This window comes from Phyllostomus hastatus, unplaced genomic scaffold (genome assembly GCF_019186645.2).
Source record: "Phyllostomus hastatus isolate PE091 unplaced genomic scaffold, TTU_PhHast_1.1 phas_contig_1633, whole genome shotgun sequence".
NCBI lineage: Eukaryota > Metazoa > Chordata > Mammalia > Chiroptera > Phyllostomidae > Phyllostomus > Phyllostomus hastatus.
This window is the reverse complement of record NW_025333652.1, coordinates 65,234-87,164: the sequence shown is the minus strand read 5'-3', so window position 1 is coordinate 87,164 and position 21,931 is coordinate 65,234. Positions and strand designations below refer to the sequence as shown.

General features: G+C 42.4%; 1 protein-coding gene across 1 annotated transcript in view; it reads left to right on the top strand.

Moving 5' to 3' along the window:
* The first annotated feature begins 18,361 nt into the window (after positions 1-18,361).
* Positions 18,362-21,931, top strand: part of LOC123814638 (nuclear autoantigen Sp-100-like) — a 28,390-nt gene continuing 24,820 nt past the window's right edge. Inside the window, exons 1-3 of the mRNA XM_045832563.1 lie at positions 18,362-18,525; positions 19,364-19,447; positions 20,739-20,801. Of these exons, the coding sequence (XP_045688519.1) occupies positions 18,378-18,525; positions 19,364-19,447; positions 20,739-20,801 (295 nt within the window). The 5' untranslated portion in view covers positions 18,362-18,377. The remainder of the gene's footprint in view (positions 18,526-19,363; positions 19,448-20,738; positions 20,802-21,931) is intronic.

Genomic DNA, 21,931 nt, shown 5'->3' with positions numbered 1-21,931 from the left:
CACAAGTAGCAAACATGTGATGTTGCTAGTGTACTATCACCAGACTCTGAGAGTAGCCTCAGGCTTGTGGGGTGGTCAACACTTTGGTAGAAAGTCCACCTTCTTCCTGGTCAGCAAAGTCAGGCAACCAGTCTGCCTGGGGGGGGGGCCAGAGGGTAATCCCAGAAATGAGAAGTTCATAGAGAAACCTCAAAATACCAGCGTTCTCCCTGGTAAAATCTCGATCAAGGGACATGGCTTAGATGTGTGCCAAAAATAACCCCTAAATCTCAACCCCAGAAGTGGGTTTATCCACATGGCCTCTGACTGCTCCAATCAACTGCTTGCACACACACCACCCCAGAGGCTGTTGTCCCTGTGCACTTGAGCTCTGAGGAGCACAGAGCCCTGGCCTCTCCAGCATGGTGAGCCCAGGGCGACCTGCCAGGGAGCAAACTCACCTTTCACAGAACTCCCAGCCTGAGAGTGTCCCCAGGAAGAAGGGAGGTCAGGGGGGATCAGGAGCCCTGTTGGTTGATATACCACCTTGTAGAAGGGGGACATTGAGGCAGGGCCTGAGTGTTCCCACTTAAGTCCTGGTGCCCCTCCCTCTTCATTCCTACATCCACAGGGGTACAGCAGGACTTAATCCTCTGGCCCAGGTGTTGCCGTTGGTGCCACTTTGCTTCTTCGTGTCCTTGAATTTTCAGGTTGGGACTCCCTACACCATCTTGAGGACAAACCTCTATCCCCACAGGATATCATAGGCTGGAGACTCAGCCCACTACTGATTGGAAGCTGCTCCTGGTGAAGCTAAGGAAGCCCATCCCCTCCCCGAGTCCCCCTACATTGCGTCCCTCCTCAGTCACTGCCTCTCCTCCTTTCCAGGTTTCCAGGACCCATAGTTCAGGGAATTTCCCTGAAAACAGGAGTGGTCCCTGTTGTCAGTGCTCCTTGCCACCCGGGAAAATGGTCCAAGTACTTCCTTTTGTCTCCTTCTCATCAATCCAGCTGGACTGTTAGGGGGGGTCCGCCTGCTTCTGAAGATGGTCTTGTCTGGGTCTTAACTTGGCCTCATGTGACCTTGTTTTCAGAATCAAAAACCTTTTCTTTATGCACAGAGCACCCCCCAATCCCACAGATACCACTGCTGTTCCCAGATTCAGGTTTGTGCCAGCTTTCTCTCTCCCCACAAATGTGTCCCATGCTCTTTGGCTAGAGCAGGCTCAGTAGAAGACTGTCCACCCAGGAGGCTGGCCACTGTGGATTTCCCACCCAGCCGACTGCTCTCCACCTCTCATTCATGTGGTGATTTGGTGACTCTAAGCAAACTCAGGGAAGAGCTGGCACATTTATGCCAACACCAAGAATGGTGGTGTCCTAGTCTGCTGGCTGCCTGCTGGGCACAGGAGAAAGAGTGTGAGGGAAGAAGGTAAAAGGCTGGTGCCATCTGTGTCAGACCTTGTTGGGTCCTATGAACCACGGAGGCCAGGAGCAGAGGACAAGAGTACCCAGCAGAATCTCAGCTTACTAATTTTTCTTTTTCCTTTTTTATCATTCTCATGCAAGGACCTGCTTATTAATTTTATTTATTTATTTTTTAAAAACTATTTTATTGTTGTTCAATTATAATTGTCTGCATTTACACCCCTTCACTATTCCCCCCAATCCAGCCATCCCCACCTTCCTCCCTTGCTTCCATGCCCCCCCATGGTTTTGTCCATGTGTCCTTTATACTTGTTCCTAAAAACCCTTCCCCTCTTCCCCCATTATTCCCTCCCACCTCCCCTCCAGCTACTGTGAGATTGTTCTTAATTTCAATGCCTCTGGTTATATTTTTGCTTGCTTGTTTGTTTTGTTGATTCAGCTCCAGTTAAAGGTAAGATCATATGGAACTTGTCTCTCACTTAGGGACTTGTCCCTCACTGTCCACCTGTCTTATTTCACTTAGCATAATGCTCTCCAGTTCCATCTATGCTGTTCACAAAGGGTAGGAGCTCCTTCTTTCTTTCTGCTGCATAGTATTCCATTGTGTAAATGTACCATCGTTTTTTGATCCATTCATTTACTGATAGGCACCTAGGTTGCTTCCAGCACTAGGCTATTGTAAATTGTGCTGTTATGAACATTGGGGTGCATAGATTCTTTTGGATTGGTGTTTCACATTCTTAGGGTATAATTCCAGGAGTGGAATTGCCAGGTCAAAAGGCAGTTCCATTTTTAGTTTTCTGGGGAAATTCCATACTGCTTTCCACAGTGGTTGCACTAGTCTGAAATCCCACCAACAGTGCACTAGGATTCCCTTTTCTCCACATCCTCTCCAACACTTGTTGTTTGTTGCTTTGTTTATGATGGCCATTCTGACCAGTGTGGCGTGGTATCTCATTGTGGTTTTAATTTGCATTTTTCTGATGGCTAGTGATGTTGAGCATCTTTTCATATTTCTCTGGGGCCTCTGTATGTCCTCCTTGGAGAAGTGTCTGTTCAACTCTTTTGCACATTTTTGATTGGGTTGTTCGCTTCCTGGAGTGGAGTCATGTGAATTCTTTATATATTTCGGAGATCAAACCCTTTTCCAAGGTATCATTGGCAAATATGTTTTCCCATATAGTGGTTCTCTTTTCATTTTAATGCTGTTTTCTTTAGGCATGCAGAAGTTTTTTAATTTGATGAGGCCCCATTTTTCTGTTCTTGCCTTTATGTCCCTTGCTCTAGGGGACATATTGGTGAACATATTGCTGCATTGAATGTCTGAGATTTTTCTGCCAATGTTTCTCTAGGAGTTTCATGGTATCATGACTTATAGTCAATCTGCCTTGAATACATTTTTTGTGTATGGCGTAAGTTGGTGATTGAGTTTCATTTTGTTGCATGTAGCTGTCCAGATCTCCCAACTCCATTTGTTGGAGAAGCTATTTTTACTCCATTTATGCTTCTGCCCCCTTTGTCAAACATTAGTTGATCATAGAGACTTGGGTTTATTTCTGGGCTGTGTATTCTGTTTCATTGGTCTATGTGTCTGTTCTTATGCCAGTACCAATCTGTTTTGATTACAGTGGCCTTGTAATACAGTTGGATACCAGGTATTGTGATCCCTCCTACTTTGTTCTTTTTTCTCAAAATTTTAAAGAAAAGGATGACTTGAACTCTCCCCTATACACAGTTGGGTGCTCTTTCTTCCATTGTTACACACACAGGGGATCGAGAGCAGGAAGAGCTACAGGGAAGGCTGTGACCCAAATCCCTTGGAAAGATGTCTGTATAAATAAGTCCTTGAAGCAAAAGCTGAATTCAACAACCATAACTCAACCTCCTTCTTTAAGGTGGAAAAAAATTCTTAAGCTTTTCAGCAACAACTTATATGCCTCTTCTGTATAGTTGTTTGTAAGTATCCACTCCACCTTCTAGAATAAGCCATATTTTTCCTCCAAGCATATTATTTGTTCTGTTATTTTGCTTATGAAACGAGGCCACCACTCTACATAGGCGTGGTTTTTTGCTCCTGTGAGCACAGAAGTACAAAGTGTATCTAGCCTGGCTGTGTGTCTTCTAACAAATATGTGCCTCTGATGCTCTGCACAGCAGCATCTCTTCCTTGGTGGGCAGGGAGTTCAGGGGCACTGGACCCACTGGGTCTCCAGAAGCCAGAACAAGGCTGGGCTTTGGACTGGGCAGTGCTATTCCACTATTTGCAAGCAGGAATGGAGAGTTTTGTTTCTGATCCATAGAAGTGAGTTACTACCCAACCCAATGCTTTCAGAAAACATCTAGAAATTGTGGACAATGGTCAGAGAACAACTGTCTGAGACTTCTGCAAAGTGAACAAAAAGTTGGGTGAGTCTGGAGGTAAAGAGCACCAAGGAAGCAGGCAACATGAGTTGCTTCCTATTTACTGACGCCTGACTCTGTGAGCAGCCACAGTCTGTGTGGTCAGCAGAGCCAGGAAGAACCCGTGGCAACTATGCTCTCAGGGGATGAAGGTGGAAAACCCAGAAGAAAGAAAGTCACAGAGAAAAACAAAATTCTGTGCATAAACTTGCCCCAAGTATCCTGACATGTGTTCTAAAACAACTGACAGGCAGAGGTGATACAGATGGAAGTAAAAATACCAGCATTCTTCCTGATAAAAGCTGGATCAAAGGATGTGCCTTAGATGTGTGCCAAAAATAACCCCTAAACCTGAACCCTAGGAGTTGATTTATTCACAAGCCCAGCTGCTGAATCTACCACTCTTTACCCCTCACACACCCTACAGACCACTGTCCCTGTGCACTTGAGCTTGGAGGAACACAAAGCCCAGGCCTCTCCAGCAGGATGAGCCCAGAGAGACCCACCAAGGACCACACTCACCTTTCACAGAACTCCCAGTCTGAGCGTCTCCCCAGAAAGATGGGAGGGCAGGGGGGCCAGCAGTCCTGCTGGTTGATAGGCCACCTCTGAGAAGGGGACACTGGTGCAAGGCCTGAGTGTTCCTTCTGAGGTCAAGGTGCCACCGTGTCCATTCCTACATCCACAGAGGTGCTGCAGGACTCCATCCTCAGCACAGTGGCTGCTGTTGCTGCTGCTTTCTTCCTCCTGCCTGTGAATTCTCAGGTCTGGATTCCCTGCCACATCTCAGGGATAAGCTTCTGTCCCCTGAGGGTCTCCCAGGCTGGAGACTCAGCCCATTTTTTATGTGTGTTTGGAAGCTGCCCCTGGTGAACAAGAGAAGCCCATTTCCTCACTATGTCTTCTGCCCCGTGACCCTTCTTTGCTGTTTCTCCTGCTTTCCAGGTTTCTAGGCCACGTAGCTCAATGTCCTTGAAAACAGGAATCATCCCTGTTGTCATTGCTCTTTGCCACCGTGGAAAATGGAGAGAAAATGCTCTTCTCTCCTTCAAGTCAGCCAAGCAGGACTATTAGGAGTCCACTTGCTCCTGAAGATGGTCTTCTCTGATTCCCAACCTGGGTGGCTCTGACCTTGTTTCCTGGATCAAAAATGTTTGCATCTCCACAGGGGACTCCTGATCCCATAGAAACCACTGCTGTTCACTGAGTAGCATGTGTGCCCAGCTTTCTGTGGTCCCAGGAAAGAGACCCCTTTCTTTGAGCCAGGGCAGCCCCAGTATGGGAGTGTCTTCCCAGGAGGTGGGCAGCTGTGGATTTCTGTGGAGAGCAACAACAATAAAATGGCATTGGTACTATTAAGATAACATAAAATATATTAAACCAAGTGGAGTCACTTATGTTAACTAAAATGGCTGTCAGTCAGTCATGACACTTTGGTTCCAGAGGAAAATTCCCTAAGTCAGAGTAAACGCATCTGGCAAGGAGACAGGTCTGCCCATGTGGTGAGAGAAATGTGTAGCAAGGAGACATACCTACAATATCTACACACATGTTCAAAGAGCTATGTCAGCGCAGTGAGACCACCCACAGCTAGGCTCCTGGGAAATTCCACACTTGGCATTAGGAGTGCCAAGACATTTACCGAAAAGACTCAGAAGGGTGGGGTACAACATTTTCAAGGTATAACTGAGGCAGGTTCCATTCCATTGCTGAGATAGCTGAGCTCCACACACCAGAGTGCTGCTCCCCGCCACGCCGATCTCCCTTGGCAACAGTCACTGGAGGCTCTACCGTTCTGGACTGAGTACTTCTCCTGCCCTGCTGCCCTCCTGACTCTGGACATTTTTTCCTTGCAAGACAATGGCAACTCCCTTGCCCACTGTGCTGTCTCTCAGACCTGCAGACTGCGACTCTGGACTCGGGATTGTTATCCCCCTATTGATTGCCGTGTGTGTGGGTTCTATTACTCTCAGGCTGTTAGCGTGTAAGTAGGATATTAATGTATGCTGATGGTCTACTTTGAGTGAATCTGCATTCAATCAAAGATGGGTAAATAGCATAGTTACTGTGTGTGGCTCTTGTCTATTCCTTGGTGCCAGGCTGCTCAGCAGGCAGCTAATCAAACAGTTGCCTGGCTGCCTTATAGGAAAGACTACATCATGAACAAGGCGCTCATGACATTTTCCCACGCACCCAACTGCTATCTGCCTGTCATTCACATGGTGATTTGGTGACTCTAAGCAGACTCAGGGAAAAGCTGGCACAGTTATGCCAACACCCAGTGTGATGCTTGCCTAGTCTGCCTGCTGCCTGGGGACAGAGGAGAGAGAGAGGAGGGACACTGGAAACTCAGGAGTCCTCTGTGTCAGACTATGTCTGGGCCATGAGTCCCATGCAGGTTGGGAGCACAGGGCAGCTGTGTCCTCCAGAGGCTCAGCTTACCAGTCTGGAGGGTGGGGCAGATCCCTGTGTGTGCAGCACCTGAGACACATTGAGACCTTGCCCACTAATACAGAAACCATCCTCATTGTCCTGGAATCTGTCCCAGTATGATCAATATTCACTCCTTTGGGGGAAAGAAAGAACATTCATGAAGAGAGGGTAGAACCTTCCCTGTGTCTTAAATTCAGCTGGGCCAGAACCCTTAGTCCCAGCCAGAGGAAGTGAGACTCAGGGACCAAATGTGGGAAACCATTGCTCTAAGGTTGGTGCTTCTCCAGCCCTGTGTCCAAACACTGGGACTAGTGCAATTGGCTCCAGGCTCTCCAAGGGTCTGAGTGAAGATCTGAAGTTTCTGTCTTTCCCTCTCTCCCAACAGCCACCTCCACATGGACAAGGGGAACATGGGTTCATTCCCATCCATGTAAGCCCTGCACCCTCTTAGAAGGTTGGGGCAGCTGGGGACAGTGGGTTCACAGGTTGTTTTTGTGTCTTTGCACACACAAGGGGGACTACAGAGGACTGGTTCTGCACCCTCTGGCAGACCGCCTCTTTGGCCTTCCACACCCTGGTTGTCCCTCTTTGTCCTGCATTCCTCCTGCCACTGTCCTGATGGCTGAGGACCTCTATCAATACTCTATGGGGCTATAGAAGGGGAAAGGCAGCCTAGGGCAGCACAGGGGTACTTAGTTTCACTTCTCTTTTCCTCATTTGGGTGGAGTGCATTCAGGGTGAGTCTGTTACACATTTCCTGCTCAGAGCTGGGCAGTCTCACTGAAACCAGGCAGGAGAAACCAGAGGGATCAGAGGTCCTGGCAGGATCAAGGGCAGGACGATGGCCACCAAGGGCAGTGACCTCAGCACCAGGTCAGTTTCTGTCTGCCTTCCTTTAACTTTCTCTCTGGCTATGGTGCTGCTTTAGTACCTATTATTTATTAGACACTCCTCTAAACCCTGACCTTAACCTTGTTTATAGGAACACTCACGTGCAGTGTAATGGAATGCAGGAATATGCACTGAGGGAAGCGGATCTTTAAACAGCAGGGGGGGACAGCTGCAGGTGTGAGTGCAGCTGCCACAGTCCACAGGACACTTGTCTTACACCTACTGCTCTGCTGTGGAGTCATTTCGACACGGTTGTGCTTCCTGAGGTTTTGAGGCAGTGATTTGTTATTTTCTCATGACCTTTGTGCCCTCTCTTTTCCCTCAGGCCTCCTCTACTTTCACATTGGTCATTTCAAGAGGGTACTTTAGAAAATATAAAAATTCAGGTTAAACATCTGACTTTTCAATGGGTGCCATGGTCCCCTACCGGACCTGCATTGGGTCAGCACCAGGCCTACTCTGGTCTCAGGCTGGGGGTCTGGTTCTTCCTCCAGGGATCTTGGTAAGGGAGTCAAAAGAAGAGAAAGGACCAAGATACCAAAGACTAGTGCAGGTTAAGTGTTCCATTTGTACTTTCATTTTCTGCTCCCGAGAGGTTTACACATTTGGCAAAGAAAAGGCTAGAAATCCTTTCACATTAATCATCACATGGATCCATCTCATTGTTTTTAATGGCCACAAGCTACTGCATGGAATCCATGCACCATAATTCTTTACCAACGAGCTCTGAAATATAATTTTATATGTCTTCATGTTTTTTGCATATACCCCAGTGTTTGTGTAGTTTCAAAAACCGAAATGTGAAATTGTTGAGGGTAATAACACTCACTTGTTTATACTGCAGATCCTGCTAAGTTGCCTTTTTTTTTCCTATGGCTGAACCGCTGTATTCTCCCAGCACTGGCTGATGAGACATCTGTCCACACCCAGACTTCACAAAGGAGCTGGGTTAAGGGATATAGCCTGCTAATTTGCATTCTCTGATTACATGGGAAGTTGAACAGGTTTTCCTGTCTATTGTCTATTTAAATTGCCTCTTCTCTGAACTGTTGGTTTATTTTTGGCCAGTGTTATTAGTTGAGCTGATTGTCCTTCCTTTAATGACAAGGTAGAGTTTGCTGCTTAGTTTGAACTTTACAAATATACTTTTCTTGTCTTTAATTTTGTTTCTGGTGACTTCTATCATATTAAAGCTTGAAATTTGGAGTATCTACTTGTAGTATTAATTTAATAAAATGGATACACCTTGGTTATTATAAATAAATAAAAGCAATACCAAAAGTTACTGGTAAATTCCATACAGCTCTACTTAAACACAGTCCTTGTGTTCTTTAAGGTGGCAGATTCAATTTCACCTCTATTTCAGAGATGCTTCCTTCTCCAATATGGTGTAAAACTTTATTTTTCAAATTTTGTGCAAAATTATTCTTTCATTGATGCAAATTGAGCTCTCACAGCTTTATATGCCCCCTAAACTTTTATTCTTTAGTTTTTTACTTTGTGTTCATAATGGTTCTCTCAAATTTTTCTTCTGAGACAATTATTTTACTTTTAGCTCTTTCTTTGGTTTTGTATAATTTCTAATTTGAAAGAGTTAATTCTGTTTGTTTTCGAGAGTGGTCTCAATTTCCTTCCATAGCTCTGCAAGCTCAACTTTAAACCACATTTTGTTACTAAATCAAGAAATCTGCACACTGTTGCTTTATTTATATAGGTGTTTGTGTGACATTAAGTGTTTTTGGATGTCTTCCTTGACTGCTGAGTCTTCCTGAAAGTGAGCCCTGTCTGTAGCTTGGTGTCTGTGTTCCTTCACTTTCTTTCTCTCCTGCCTGCCATGGTTGTATAGCCTACCTCACTCATGTTTGACTTTTGCACCATTCTCATCTGGATGAATTTTTAAAAATATTTTCTGTCTTATCTGAGACTGAATTTCTTGGCATCTAATATACAGTTTGAAGGACTTATCATTTTTCTTGTCATTTTCTCTGAGACACCACATTTGGTTAACCATCCTGTTGCCCTCTGCTCTACTGCCCTTTTCATTACCCAGTGGCCACATGTGCAGGGTCTGCTCTGTGCTCCTCTTCCCTGTCATTGGCGTGTAATATCCTCTCCTAGTGCCACAATGACTGTCAGAGTACAACAACTTCATAAGAACTTTGACATCTGGCAGAGTGCATCTTCCTATCTTCTTTTCCTTTTCAAAATGCCTCATCCTTTTGCATATCCAAACCAGCTAGTCAAAATCTTGTTGAGATTTATATTGGGATTGTAATGAATTTGTGGAACAACTGAAGAGAATTGACATCATTATGATATTGATTTTGTATCTCATTAATATGGTATATGCATACTATTAATTTAAAAAATATTCTCTAGAAATTTCCAGCCAAGATGGAATTGTTGGTATATCACACTGTGCCTCTTCCCACAACCAAAAGGACAAGAAAAAAAACTTAAAAAAGAAAAAAGCATGCAGAACTGCCAGAAAATCAAACTATATGGAAGTTGGACAACCAAAGACTTAAAGAAATATTCATCCAGACTGGTAGGAATGGAGGAGATGGGCAGGTGGGGCAGAGAGGACTCATGGCATGGCAGTGCCTAGAGGGACTGGGGAGGGCAAGGTGGCATCTTGTGGACCAGGTGAGGTGGTAGCTGGCAGAGTGGGTGGTCTCACGTTTTCGTGCAGGTAAACCGGGAGGAACAATGGGGGAGTGAGACAGATCAAGCAAACTAGTGTTCCAGCGTGGAAAAATAAGGCATCGAAACCCCTGATGAAAAATGTTGTGGGTTTTGTTTCAGCATGGGAAGCTCCCAACTCACAGGAGAGTTCGTTCGAGAGACCCACAGGGTTCTAGAATATACACAAACCCCACCCACCTGGAAATCAGCACCAGAAGGGTCCAATTTCCTAGTAGGTAGTGGAGGAAGTGACTGAAAACCAGCCAAGAGCCCAGCAAGCCACATTGTTCCTTCTTGGACCCCCATCCCCATATTGCACCAAAATGCAGAAACATGGGTTGTCCTGCCCTGGTGAATACCTAAGGCTCCATGCCTTACTAAGTAACAGGCATGCCAACACAAAAAAGTGGCCCAAATGGAAGAACAGATCAAAGTTCTAGAAAAAATGAGCACGCAATGAAGTGATAGCTAATATATCAGATTCACCGTCCAAACACTGGTATCAAGATTCTCACAGAAATAGTTGAGTACGGTCTCAAAATAGAGGAAAGAATGCACAGGGAACTTAACAGTGATGGGATGGAAACTGGAACTCAAACCAACAGTTTGGACCAGAAGGAAGAAATGAACATTCAACAAGAACAGAATGAAAAAACAAGAATTCAAAAATGAGGACAGTCTTAGAAACCTCTGAGATAACTTTAAATGTTCCAACATTTGAATCATAGGGGTGCCAGAAGGAGAAGAGGAAGAGCAAGAAATTGAAAACTTATTTGAGAAAATAATGGAGAACTTCCCCAATCTGACCAAGGTAATAGCCTCCCAGGAAGTCCATGAAGCTCAGAGAATCCCATAGAAGTTAGACCCAAGGAAGCACACAGCAAGACACATCATAATTACATCACCCAAAATTAAAGAGAAGGAGGTGGATATAATCTTAAAAGCAGCAAGAGAAAAAAAAAGAGTTACCTACAAAGAGTTCCCATAAGACTATCTGCTGATTTCTCAAAAGAAACCTTACAGGCAAGAAGGGGCTGGAAAGAAGTATTCAAAGCCATGAAAAGATAGGACCTACATCCAAGATTTCTCTCTCCAGCAAAGCTCTCATTTAGAATGAAAGGGCAGATAAAATGCTTCCCAGGTAAGGTCAAGTTCAAGGAGTTCATCAGCACCAAGCCCTTATTATACAAAATGTTAAAGGGACTTATCTGAATAAAAGAAGATCCAAAACTATGAGCAGTAAAATGACAGCAAACTCACAACTATCAACAACCGAACCTTAAAAAACAAACACAAACTAAGTAAACAATTAGAAGAGGAACAGAATCATATAAATGGAAATAACATGGAGGGTTATAAACAGGGGAGGGGGAGGAGGGAGAATGTGGGAAAAGGTACAGAGAATAAGAAGCATAATTGGTAGGTACAAAGTAGACAGTGGAAGGTTAAGAATAGTATAGGAAATGTAGAAGCCAAAGAAGTTATATGTATGACCCATGGGCAGGAACTAAATGGAGGGGGGGAAAGCATGTTGGAGGAGGGGTAGAAGGCAGAAGGGAATAAAGGGAGGGGAATGGTACAACTGTAATAGTATAATCAATAAAATATATTTAAAATATTTTCTAATAAAATTTATAGCTTTGACTCTAGATGTTTTATACTCATTCTGCTACATTTATTTGTCCATACCTTTTTTTCTTAAATCTGCATAATTTCACATCAGCTTTCTAGCTGCCTGCTACTAAGATATAAAAATAAATTAATTTTTGCCACTTTCTAATTTAGTAACTTATATGGTGATATATATGAACTTATATAATGTATACCTAGTGACAATTTTGTTTCTTTATAATCTTTACACTTATTTTATTTTCTTTGCTTATTGTGTTGGCCAGGACTTCCAAGATTATGGTGAGCACAAGTAATGCTAGTAATCATCTGCAAATTGAGCCCAGGTCCAAAGAGAAAGCTTTTCTCATTGCCCCATTATGGTTGATGTTAGCTGTACGTTTCCTTTCTTAATATGGAAACTTGCACAGATTTTTAAAAAAGTATATCTAATGTTTTTAGTGTATGAGGTGTTTCTGGCCCTGTTTTCTACATTTTCTGCTGTTCTCACTTCCAAAGATTATTTAAATAAATTTTTTGGGGGGAATAATTTTATATTTCTGGAAAAGTTGTAAAGATACTCAAGAAATTTCTGTACACTTCACACCTAGTTTCACATCCTGTGATATTATGCTCTTACACTGCTGTGATACACTTATCAAAACAGAAAAACCCACATTGCTACATCCGTGTCACTGAACCTGCAGACTTTTTAAATTTTAATGGTTCTTCCATTAAAGTCCTTGTTGAGTTCCAGGATTGACTCCAGGATACCACGTTGCCCTCAGTCATCCTGTCACCTATTCTATGGTCTGTGACAGTTCCTCAGTTTCTCCTTGTTTTTCATGACCCTGGGGTTTGGAAAGTACTATTCAGGCATTTTGTTAAGTATTCCTCAGTTTTGGTTAATCTTGATTCTTTCAGTCTGGTGTTACGGGTTTCAGGAAAGAACTCCCTGAGGAGAAGTGCCCTTCTCATCCCTTCTGTCAGGGGAGATGTCAGCCTGACTTATCACCAGGGTTGTTCACCTTGATCACTTGGTTAAGGTGGTGATCGCCAGGCTTCTTTTGCAAACTTGTTATGTTTTCCTCTCCACACTTATTCACAGAGATCCTTTTGCTGGTCGATTTTGGCTGTATCCTCAATTGTACTTGAAAAACTTACTTATGGGTAAAATTTAGGCCTGCAGTGAAGGCATGAGCCTTTGGGCAGGATTTCTTTTGCTACATCAAGGTACCTGAGGGCACAAGCCCAAGCCCTCCATTCATTTCATCTGGATTCCCATTGGACTCTCCATCCTGTGTGGCCTGGACTTTGTTTCTGTCCCTCACATACTAAGGTTGTCAAACCCAAGGATCTGGTTCTCTAGGATCAAGAAATGCCTTGAAGTCAAATGTGGCTTCTGTGATAACTCCCTGGTTTCTCCTTCCCCTTCACCAAAGTAATAAATCCTTATACTGTTTTCATTTCCTAAATGATTAATAACATTTAAATGCTTTTGCCAACTTTCAGGTTTTATCAGCAGAAAGTGATATAGCACATGCAAGTGGAGGGTATTGAGATTTTTTAAAAACTCTCCCTACTGCACCAGCAACCTATAGTCATTGATCGATGGGGTCATTGATTTGCTCTCATTTCTCAGATTATGGCTTTATTTTTAAGTATATTTTATTGATTATGTTATTCAGTTGTCCCATTTTTTTCTTTCACTTTATTTGCCTCCAATCTGCACACCACATCTGCCTAGATTCCCACCCCTCCTTATTTAATGTCCATGGGTTGTACATATAAATTCTTTGGCTTCTCTATTTCCTATACTATTCTTAACCTTCCCCTGTATATTTTGTGCCTACCATTTATGCTTCTTATTTCCTGTACCTTTTCCCCCCTGCATTCCCTCCCCTGTCCCACTGATAATCCTCCATGTGATCTCCATTTCTGTGATTCTCTTCCTGTTCTAGTTGTTTGTTTAGTTTCTTGTTTTTGTTTTTTTTCATGTTAAGTTGTTGATAGTTGTGAATTTGCTGTCATTTTTCCTGTTCATAGTTTTGATTATCTTTTTCTTAGACAAGTCCCTTTAACATTTCATATAATGCTTGGTGATGATGAACTCCTTGAACTTGACCTTATCTAGGAAGCACTTTATCTGCCCTTCCATTCTAAATGATAGCTTTGCTGGATAGAGTAATCTAGGTGGTAGTCCTTGCGTTTCATGACTTTGAATACTTCTTTCGAGACCCTTCTAGCTTGCAAGGTTTCTTTCGAGAAATCAGCAGATAGTCTTAAGGGAACTCCTTTGTGTGTGTCTCCTTTTCTCTTGCTGCTTTTAAGATTCTCTCCTTATCTTTGATCTTGAGTGATGTAATTATGATGTGCCTTGCTTTGTGCTTCCTTGAGTCCAACTTCTTTGGGACTCTCTCAGATTCCTGGATTTCCTGGGAGTCTATTTCCTTTGCCAGATTAGGGAAGTTCTTCTTCCTTATGTTTACAAGTAAGTTTTCAATTTTTTGCTTTTCCTTTTCTCTTTCTGGCATCCACCTGATTTGGATGTTGGAGCACTTAATATTGTCCCATAGGTTCCTAAGCCTCTCCTCGTAGTTTTAAATTCTTCTGACTTTATTCTGTTCTAGTTGAATGTTTATTGCTTCCTTCTGGTAAGAACCATTGATTTGAGTTCCACTTTCCTTCCCTTCACTGTTGGTTCTCTGTACATTTACCTTTAATTCACTTTTCATAGCCTTCACTTTTTCCTCTATTATGTGACTATACTCAACAATTTCTGTGAGCATCCTGATTATCAGTGTTTTGAACTCTGCATCTGACAGGTTGTCTACCTCTTCTTTGCTTAGTTGTATTTTTTTCTGGAGCTTTGATCTCTTCTTTCATTTGAGCCATATTTTTTGTCTCAGTGTACCTGTTACTTTATAAGGGGTGGAACCTCAGGTATTTGTCAGGTCAGGGCAACCTACATCATTGTGTTGTGGCTCTGTATATGGAAGTCTCTGACTGAAGAAACCTGTGGGGGCCCTGGTTGGTGTATCTCAGTGGATTGAGCTTGGGCCTGTGAACCAAGGAATCACCAGTTCAGTTCCTAGTCAGGGCACATGCCTGGGTTGCAGACCAGATCCCCAGTAGGGGCCAATCAGGAGGCAACCACACATGGATGCTTTGCTCCCTCTCTTTCTCTTCCCCTTGCCCCCCCCAAAGTCAATAAATACAAATTTAAAAAGAATATTGAGTTTTCCAATCTAAAATATTTAATGTCTCTATTTATTTAGACGTTTAATTTTTCTGTACAATGTTTTATACTTTTCTGTGCAAGTCTTGCATTCCATTTGTTTGATTCTTTCTAAGAATTTAATTCTTTTGCCTTACTTTATTTTCAATTTGAGAACCCAATTCTTAAAATTTTATGTTTCCTGGTTGTTTTATAAAAACAATATTATTTTATAAGCTGTGAGGTATTAAATATGCTTAAAGTCTTGTTATGTTGGACCTATTATTTCTATTTCTACTGATGTTGCCAAAAAAAAGTTGAAAGAAGGTTTTGAAGGGTCCTGGGTGGAACCTGACACTTGTCACTAAGCCAGTGTTAACAGCCTTGAATGTGACATTCCACACATTTTCTAACATTTGTTTCAAAGTTTACCCATAAGATTTTAGTACTTTGATTTATATAAAAATGAGGCCATAATATATTAATCTGAACTTGATATTTTTGTTCATCTATAAAACTATGATCTTCTCCTTGATCTCACTTTTAAGTGGAATCTAATCCACAAAATGAACAAGCAAGCAAAATATAACCAGAGACATTAAAATCAAGAACAATCTGACTATAACCAGAGGGGAGGTGAAAGAGGATGATGGGAGGGGGAGGGGGATGAGATTTCAGGAACAGTTATTCCTGAAGGTGAGGAACACATGGAGAAAACCAAGGGTGGGTGGAATCAGGGGAGGGAGGTAGGGCTGCCTGGTGTGGGAGAGAGGGATGGGGGAAAAACACAGACAACTGTACTTGAACAACAATAAAATTTAAAAAAAAAGAAGTAAAAAAGGTAAGGGTGAACTATTTGAGAGTTGTTTCAGGCAGCTAACTTGTACAAATCTATGTTACTTTCAGATGTTATGGTTATAGTATTTGCCTGATTTTTAAGAATTTATAAGTTGTTGTAACTTATTATTCAAAATAAATGTTTACTCTTGTAATCAATTTTGTAAAAAAAAACCCCCATGATATCCCATCCAAATTACTAAAAGGAAATAGGTATGTAATACTCCACTAGTATGTATTTATTATAATATATTAAACCATTTATCTGAAGGAAAATCATATTGTTTTCAGGTTTGGTGGTCATATTAAGTTTTTATTGTTGGTTTTTGCTATTGAAACAATGCTTCAATAAATGCTTTTGTACCTACAGGTATCTGATAAAAAATATTTACTTGTGATATATGTGTCTAGTACTCAAGAAAATCAATGGACAAAACAAATGAAAATCTCTGTCTTAATGGCATATGTATACTTAGGAGGAAGAGTGACAGTAAGAAAATAAATTTTAAATAAAATACAGAAGTAATTAATTTAATATGTTAGGGAAGGCTAAGACATGGTAGAGAAAAAAAGAAAACGGAAGGAGCTAAATTAGGAATTGGGACTATAAGGTCAGGGTGAAGGAGCTGAAGTTTTTATTTCAAATAAATTGGTCAAAGCAGGTCCCATTGAGAAGGTGACATGGAACAAGGACCTTAAGGAGATGAGGCAGTTAGTTCACTAAATGGGTATCTGAACAAAGAACACTCTATGCAGGGGAGACAGCACTAAGTTTCTAGGGCTCACGTGTGCCTGGTGTAGTCAAGGAACAGCAGAGAGGCAGGTTTGGCCAGAGGAAGTGAGCTAGGGGACAGGGGAGAAGAGCTGGACTATTTCGGGCCCCTTGAGTACTGTAAGAACTTGTCTTTCTTCTGAGGGGGAAATAAGGTACCACTGAAAGTTCTGGAACTCTAGTTTCTGTAAGTTGCAAACTGGTGTTTTTTATTTCCATAGGCTAGGTTCCCAAAGTGGGGTGACTACTGGACCAATATGGACTCTATCTTTGAATTTATTGCAATATGTTTTCAGTAAAGTCTTTAGCAATTTCTGCTCATACCAGCAATGAACATCTGCTTCTCTGAATCTTCTCCATCGCTGCTTTGTCACTTATGAAGTTGTGTTTGCCAATTTAGTAGGCAAAAAGGGATGTTTATCTTGTATGAATACTTATGTTTATTGGACATTTTAGTTTTCCCTAAGTTGCCTGTTCAGGTCCATTTTCTTTGGCATCATAAGTCATACTTTATGAACTAACAAGCAAAAAAGATAAAGGACAGGTTGACAGCTGTTGGGTGTATGTGGCTGGGTGGAGGGTGGAGGGATTGAGCAAAAAAAGAAAAAAAAAGAGGAAGAACTCATGCCAGGGGAAGGGGGGGGGGTGGGTTATGGGGGGGGGGATGAATGGTGATGGACAGAGGCTTGACTAGGGTCGTTAACACACAATACCATGTACGGATGATGTGTTGCAGAAATGTACACCTGAATTAGGTCCAGGGGATGTAACTAATAAAACTCTCAGCTGATTTCTCAAAAAAAACCTTTTGAGGCTAGAAGGGATTGCCAAGAAATATTCAAAGTTGTGAAAAGTGGGGACCTACAGCCAAAGATTGCTCTACCATTTTGTCATGGTATCCTTTCTCTCCAGAATGTCTGCAGAGGACCAGGACATATATAACAGTGTCAAGGAGACTGCAGGCAAGCTCTTCAAAAGGCATAAGGTGGAAATTTCAACTGCAATAGAAAGACCATTTCCTTTCTTTGAAATGCTCCGGGACCATGAATTTATCACTAATGAAAAAATATAACGTAAGTGAGGTTTACTTTGTCACAATCTGGCACACAGCGCTAAACTTTGTTTTGTTCTGATATATTTGAAGTCAAATGTCAGAGAACAATCAGACAACTGAGGAGTCTCCTGTGAGTGGGGACCTTCTCATGTAGTGCTGTAAGTGTTCCTAGAGTTAAGAAGGGAGAAGAGAAACAGGCATTACTGGAAACAGTCCTGCTCCTAACTGAAGGGAATAGTGCCCTGTGGTGCCCCCAGAGTTTGGTGAATAGCCCTGGAGACAGGTTGGATCCACACATGAATAATGCCTTGTAGGATTTATGTATATAATATAGCACAAATTAGGAAAAACAGTAATTTTAATGAATGGAGGAATAAGCTTAATGATTTCATTTAATGAAATAATAATTGTCACAACATTTCATTTCAATAAATATCAATTTAAATATTTAGATTGAGAACATTAAAATCCCCAGAGAATAAATGTCTGGTGACATTTTTTCCTATTTTTTCCTTTTCTGTTGGTATTTCTGGAGTATCAGAATTCTGTTAATTTTAGCAAAAAACTTAAGCATAAATGCAGAGTACAAGTTTTGTCTTTCCCTATGAATATGCTTACTTTATGGCAAAGTTCACAGGAAGGAAAAGATCATCAGCTGGCTTGCTTGAGCCCTTCTAGGCTGAGTCTGTCCTGGGGAAGGGACAAGTGTTTTCCAGTCAAAGGAACAGCGGCACATCACCTGCTAAATCGATTCCTAAAATATTTGGCTGGGCTCTGCAAGGGATACACATCACTTAACATGAACCTATTTTTGTTCTACAAAATTGTTCCTCCTTCTATCTACTATAAATGAGGATAAGGAGATTAAATTCACAAACAGATGTTTTCTAGGGAGACAGATTTAGTTGTTCCACTTAGTAGTCATACAAACATATACAAATTCTAAACTTTTACATCAGAAGATACTATCTAGGGAAATTGTCATACATTAACAATAAAATCACTATCTGGGGGCTGTTCTGTATTTATATTTTCCGCATTCACTATTTTTTAAGGAGTATCAAGCAAAGCTTATGCGAATTTCTGCAACAGCAGCTGTATATGATATTCTTACTGAACTGCAGGAGACATTTGACTTTCCCCTTCTGCGTGATTTGTTCAGCAATACCATCATGAAGAACTATCCTGATTTACGTCGCAGTTACACAATCTTCAAAAGAGGTAATTAGGTTTATTACTAACTTTTTTGATGTCCATGGCCAATTTTTTTTCCACAAGTATATACTGAGTTCCTACCATGTGCCAAACACTGTGCTAGGTGGTGGAGCTACAGCAGTTAAGAAGCAGACATAGCATGAGCCTCTCAAAGCTTATAACATAATGGACACAGTTAAACACCCACCAGGTGGTCTGTTTAACTAGGCATTTAGACTCACAGGACATGCAGAGACACAGTGGCATCAGATTTACTTGGAAGAACAAATGACAAGAAAAATAACATCCCTAAAGGGTGGTGTCAGTCACTGCTCTTCTGTGAGACCCTTTGTAGTGGTCCACACAGCAGTCCATCAAGTGGCGTACTACCTGCCTCGAGTGACAGCTTAGGTATGAGTGTAGGGATCCACCATGTCCTAGCCACACCATGTCCATGGGAGTCGGTGTCTCATGTAACAACTCTACAATCATAACTTACCGCAACCCCAAAGGAAAGAGCTAACTTACAAGAGTCATGACATTGGAGGAAGACCAAATATGGCTTAGAGTTCATACCTAGTCCCTCCCAGGTCACAGGCAATCTCCCTACATACTGTCACTGCTCGTTTTTTACCCTAAACCCAGTGTTGGCTTAGTAACACAGAGGGAGGCCACCTTCATCAGGTTTCCAGAGTAATGAGCAAGAACATTAACTCAAAGTCAAACTTGCTTTTAAAGAAGGGGAAAAGGTTTTATTATCACATTCTCCACAACACACGTGGAAATTCTGAAACATGCAATTTGAGGTGATGTCACTATTCTGGATGGAGATCTCTAACTGTCTTCTTCTCTTGCCTTCTCTCAGAGATATCAAACATAAGCAATTACCTGGAATATGATGCAGAAGAAAATGAGGGGAGATCTGGTATTCAACTAAGCCTTGAACAAGGTGATTGCAACCAGATAAAAACCGATTCTCATCTGCTTAGAGGAAAGGAGAAAGGGAGGTGGGCTCTGAGGCCAGAGTACGGTTTGGGAATCTGGGGAGAACCATAGAGGAACCTGGAGAAGACAGCGGTGGGTATATGTGCGAGCATCGGCCCAGAGGTCAGTCTTGTAGAAGTAGCTGTGACAGGAGACCATGAGCCCAATAATCAAGACAGGAACCCAGAGTGTCAGGAAACCAGATTTAACAAGAATACTGACCTGGAAGTAATTGCAATTTAGAAAAACCCTGTAAGAGAAGATCAGTGTGAAGCTGTGGAGGACTAGGAACTGTGGGCACAAGGTCAACACCACATAGGAGATCCTTGGTGAAGACAGAAAATGGGACTGATTTAAATATAGGGGATGCTGTTCAAGAGCAGGAATGTTCAAGGACATAGGCAGGCATATGAGGAAAGAAGAGGGGAAGTGGTAAGATGTGGAGGAGAAGATGGTTATAATTTGAGGGAGAGAGAGAAGGAAGAGAAATGAAAGACAGGAAAAGGAGGTAAAGGACACAATAAAACAACCTTATTTTTAAGAGCTTACTTATTGAGCATTTACCCATGCAGTCGTGGGCTTAGTGCTCACACCTGCCCTTGGGGAGCAGTCTCACTATCTGCCCATTTCTGAAAAGGACTGAAATCTAGAGAGACTGTGTATGCAGTTGGCTTGGGGTCAAATAGGCAAGATAAACCTAGATATTCTGGACCCCGAGCCTGTGTTCCTAACCCTGTACACACCAGATAGTCTCATGGAAAAGACAGACGCCTGAGTTAAAAACAGGAAACATAAGTAGAAGGAAACACAGAAAGAAGAATACCAGGAGCTGGAGGAAGTGCAGGAAATCAGACACGGAATCTCATGAAAACGTCCAACAGTTACAGAAAAACAGGCATGCAGAGTCATGGTGTGGTGTGAAGGGAAGTGGGGAAGAGAGAACAAGATTTTGTAGAGAGTAAGGGCACCAGTCAAAGGCAGCTCTAAAAGTTCATGGTGACTTTGGGTGACATGAAAAGCCATCTACAGTTACTGAGTGGCTTGTGAGCAATCTCAGTAAGATGGCCTGGCTGAGGCCAGCAGTGTAGTGGATGGCTAGAGTCACAGGGGAACCCCGAGGTCCAGATGAGACCTTTATTAATACCTGGGGGAGGTGATCATCAAGTCTTACCTTGTAAAGGTTTACATGGGACTAGAGGAAAACAGCACAGCTCACACTTCAATTTCTGAAATAAATTTCTACTTTCTTCCCCCAGGAACTGATAGAAACTCATATCCAAACATGCCTTGGAGTGGCCCACATCCCCTGAATAATGCTGGTGTGTTTCTAGTAACTGTTTTATGATCATTTGCTATTCTTGTCTTATTCTGGCATGTGCTATGGGGGTGGGGGTAGGGCTGATTCTTTTTAGTGCTGATTGTCCAGAATAGTCATTCTTTACATCTGCATTTTCCCCAAAGATTTAGATAACAGAGTCTTCCTTTTCCTGGTTTTTGGGAGGGCTGGCTCTTCCCGTACCTCCTGCATGTGCTGCCAGCTCCTGCCATCCTTGGCCTGGACCTATTGCCCATGCACCTGGTTTCACAAGACTTCTGCCTCTGTCTCGCTTAACACTGGCTGCAGCCTTGCTTTGATGTCACACCCAGCAGTGGCCAGCACTGCCGTGAGAAGAGTGGGGTAGGGATAATGAGTGTTCCTCCTGGGCCAGGATCTCTCATGCGTTGGGTCCCTTGCACAGGACCACGGACACCATGTGAATCTGTGCAAACCCTCTCCCTTCAACTCCAGGGCTGCAGGCCTGGAGCTGCTCTAAAACACCCTGGAAGGCATATTATGTAGCCTCCACTGGGATGTGTTATTCAAGAAAGGATGTTTTAAATTAATAAGACATTTTTATTAAAAACAATTTTCAGAATGATTTTTCAGAGCACCTTTATACTTTTCACAAGTCATGTTTACTCAAAAAGTAAGTGTTTGAGAGTATAGAACATCCAACATGCATCAATCCATAGTTTAGTACTTTATCTACCAGTGAGCTGGTGGTAAGAGGAGGGGCGAGAGGAAGGAACAGTGGTGAGTAATGGGCAGAAAAGGGTTTCACTGTGTGTGTGTGTGTGTGTGTGTGTGTGTGTAGGGGGGTGTGGTGGGGAGGGAGTAATGACCCAAATATTGCAAACAAACCACCAATAAATGTGTCCAAGAGTCTGACTCATCTAGGAAGGTTGACTGTGACAAGCACAGGGCCGGAAAGGGCTGTGTCTTGTGCCCCTCCTTCCAGAGGGGGCTCCAAAGAACTATGGATATTGCATTAGAATGCACCAGGGCCCAAGTTCTATGTTAAAATTGTGAGAATTAATTTAGTAAATAATATTTTTTATAAATTACTTTGCTTAGAAAAATAGTTCTAAATGAGAAAAACCAAGCTGCAATGAAAGTAATGTTTATCCA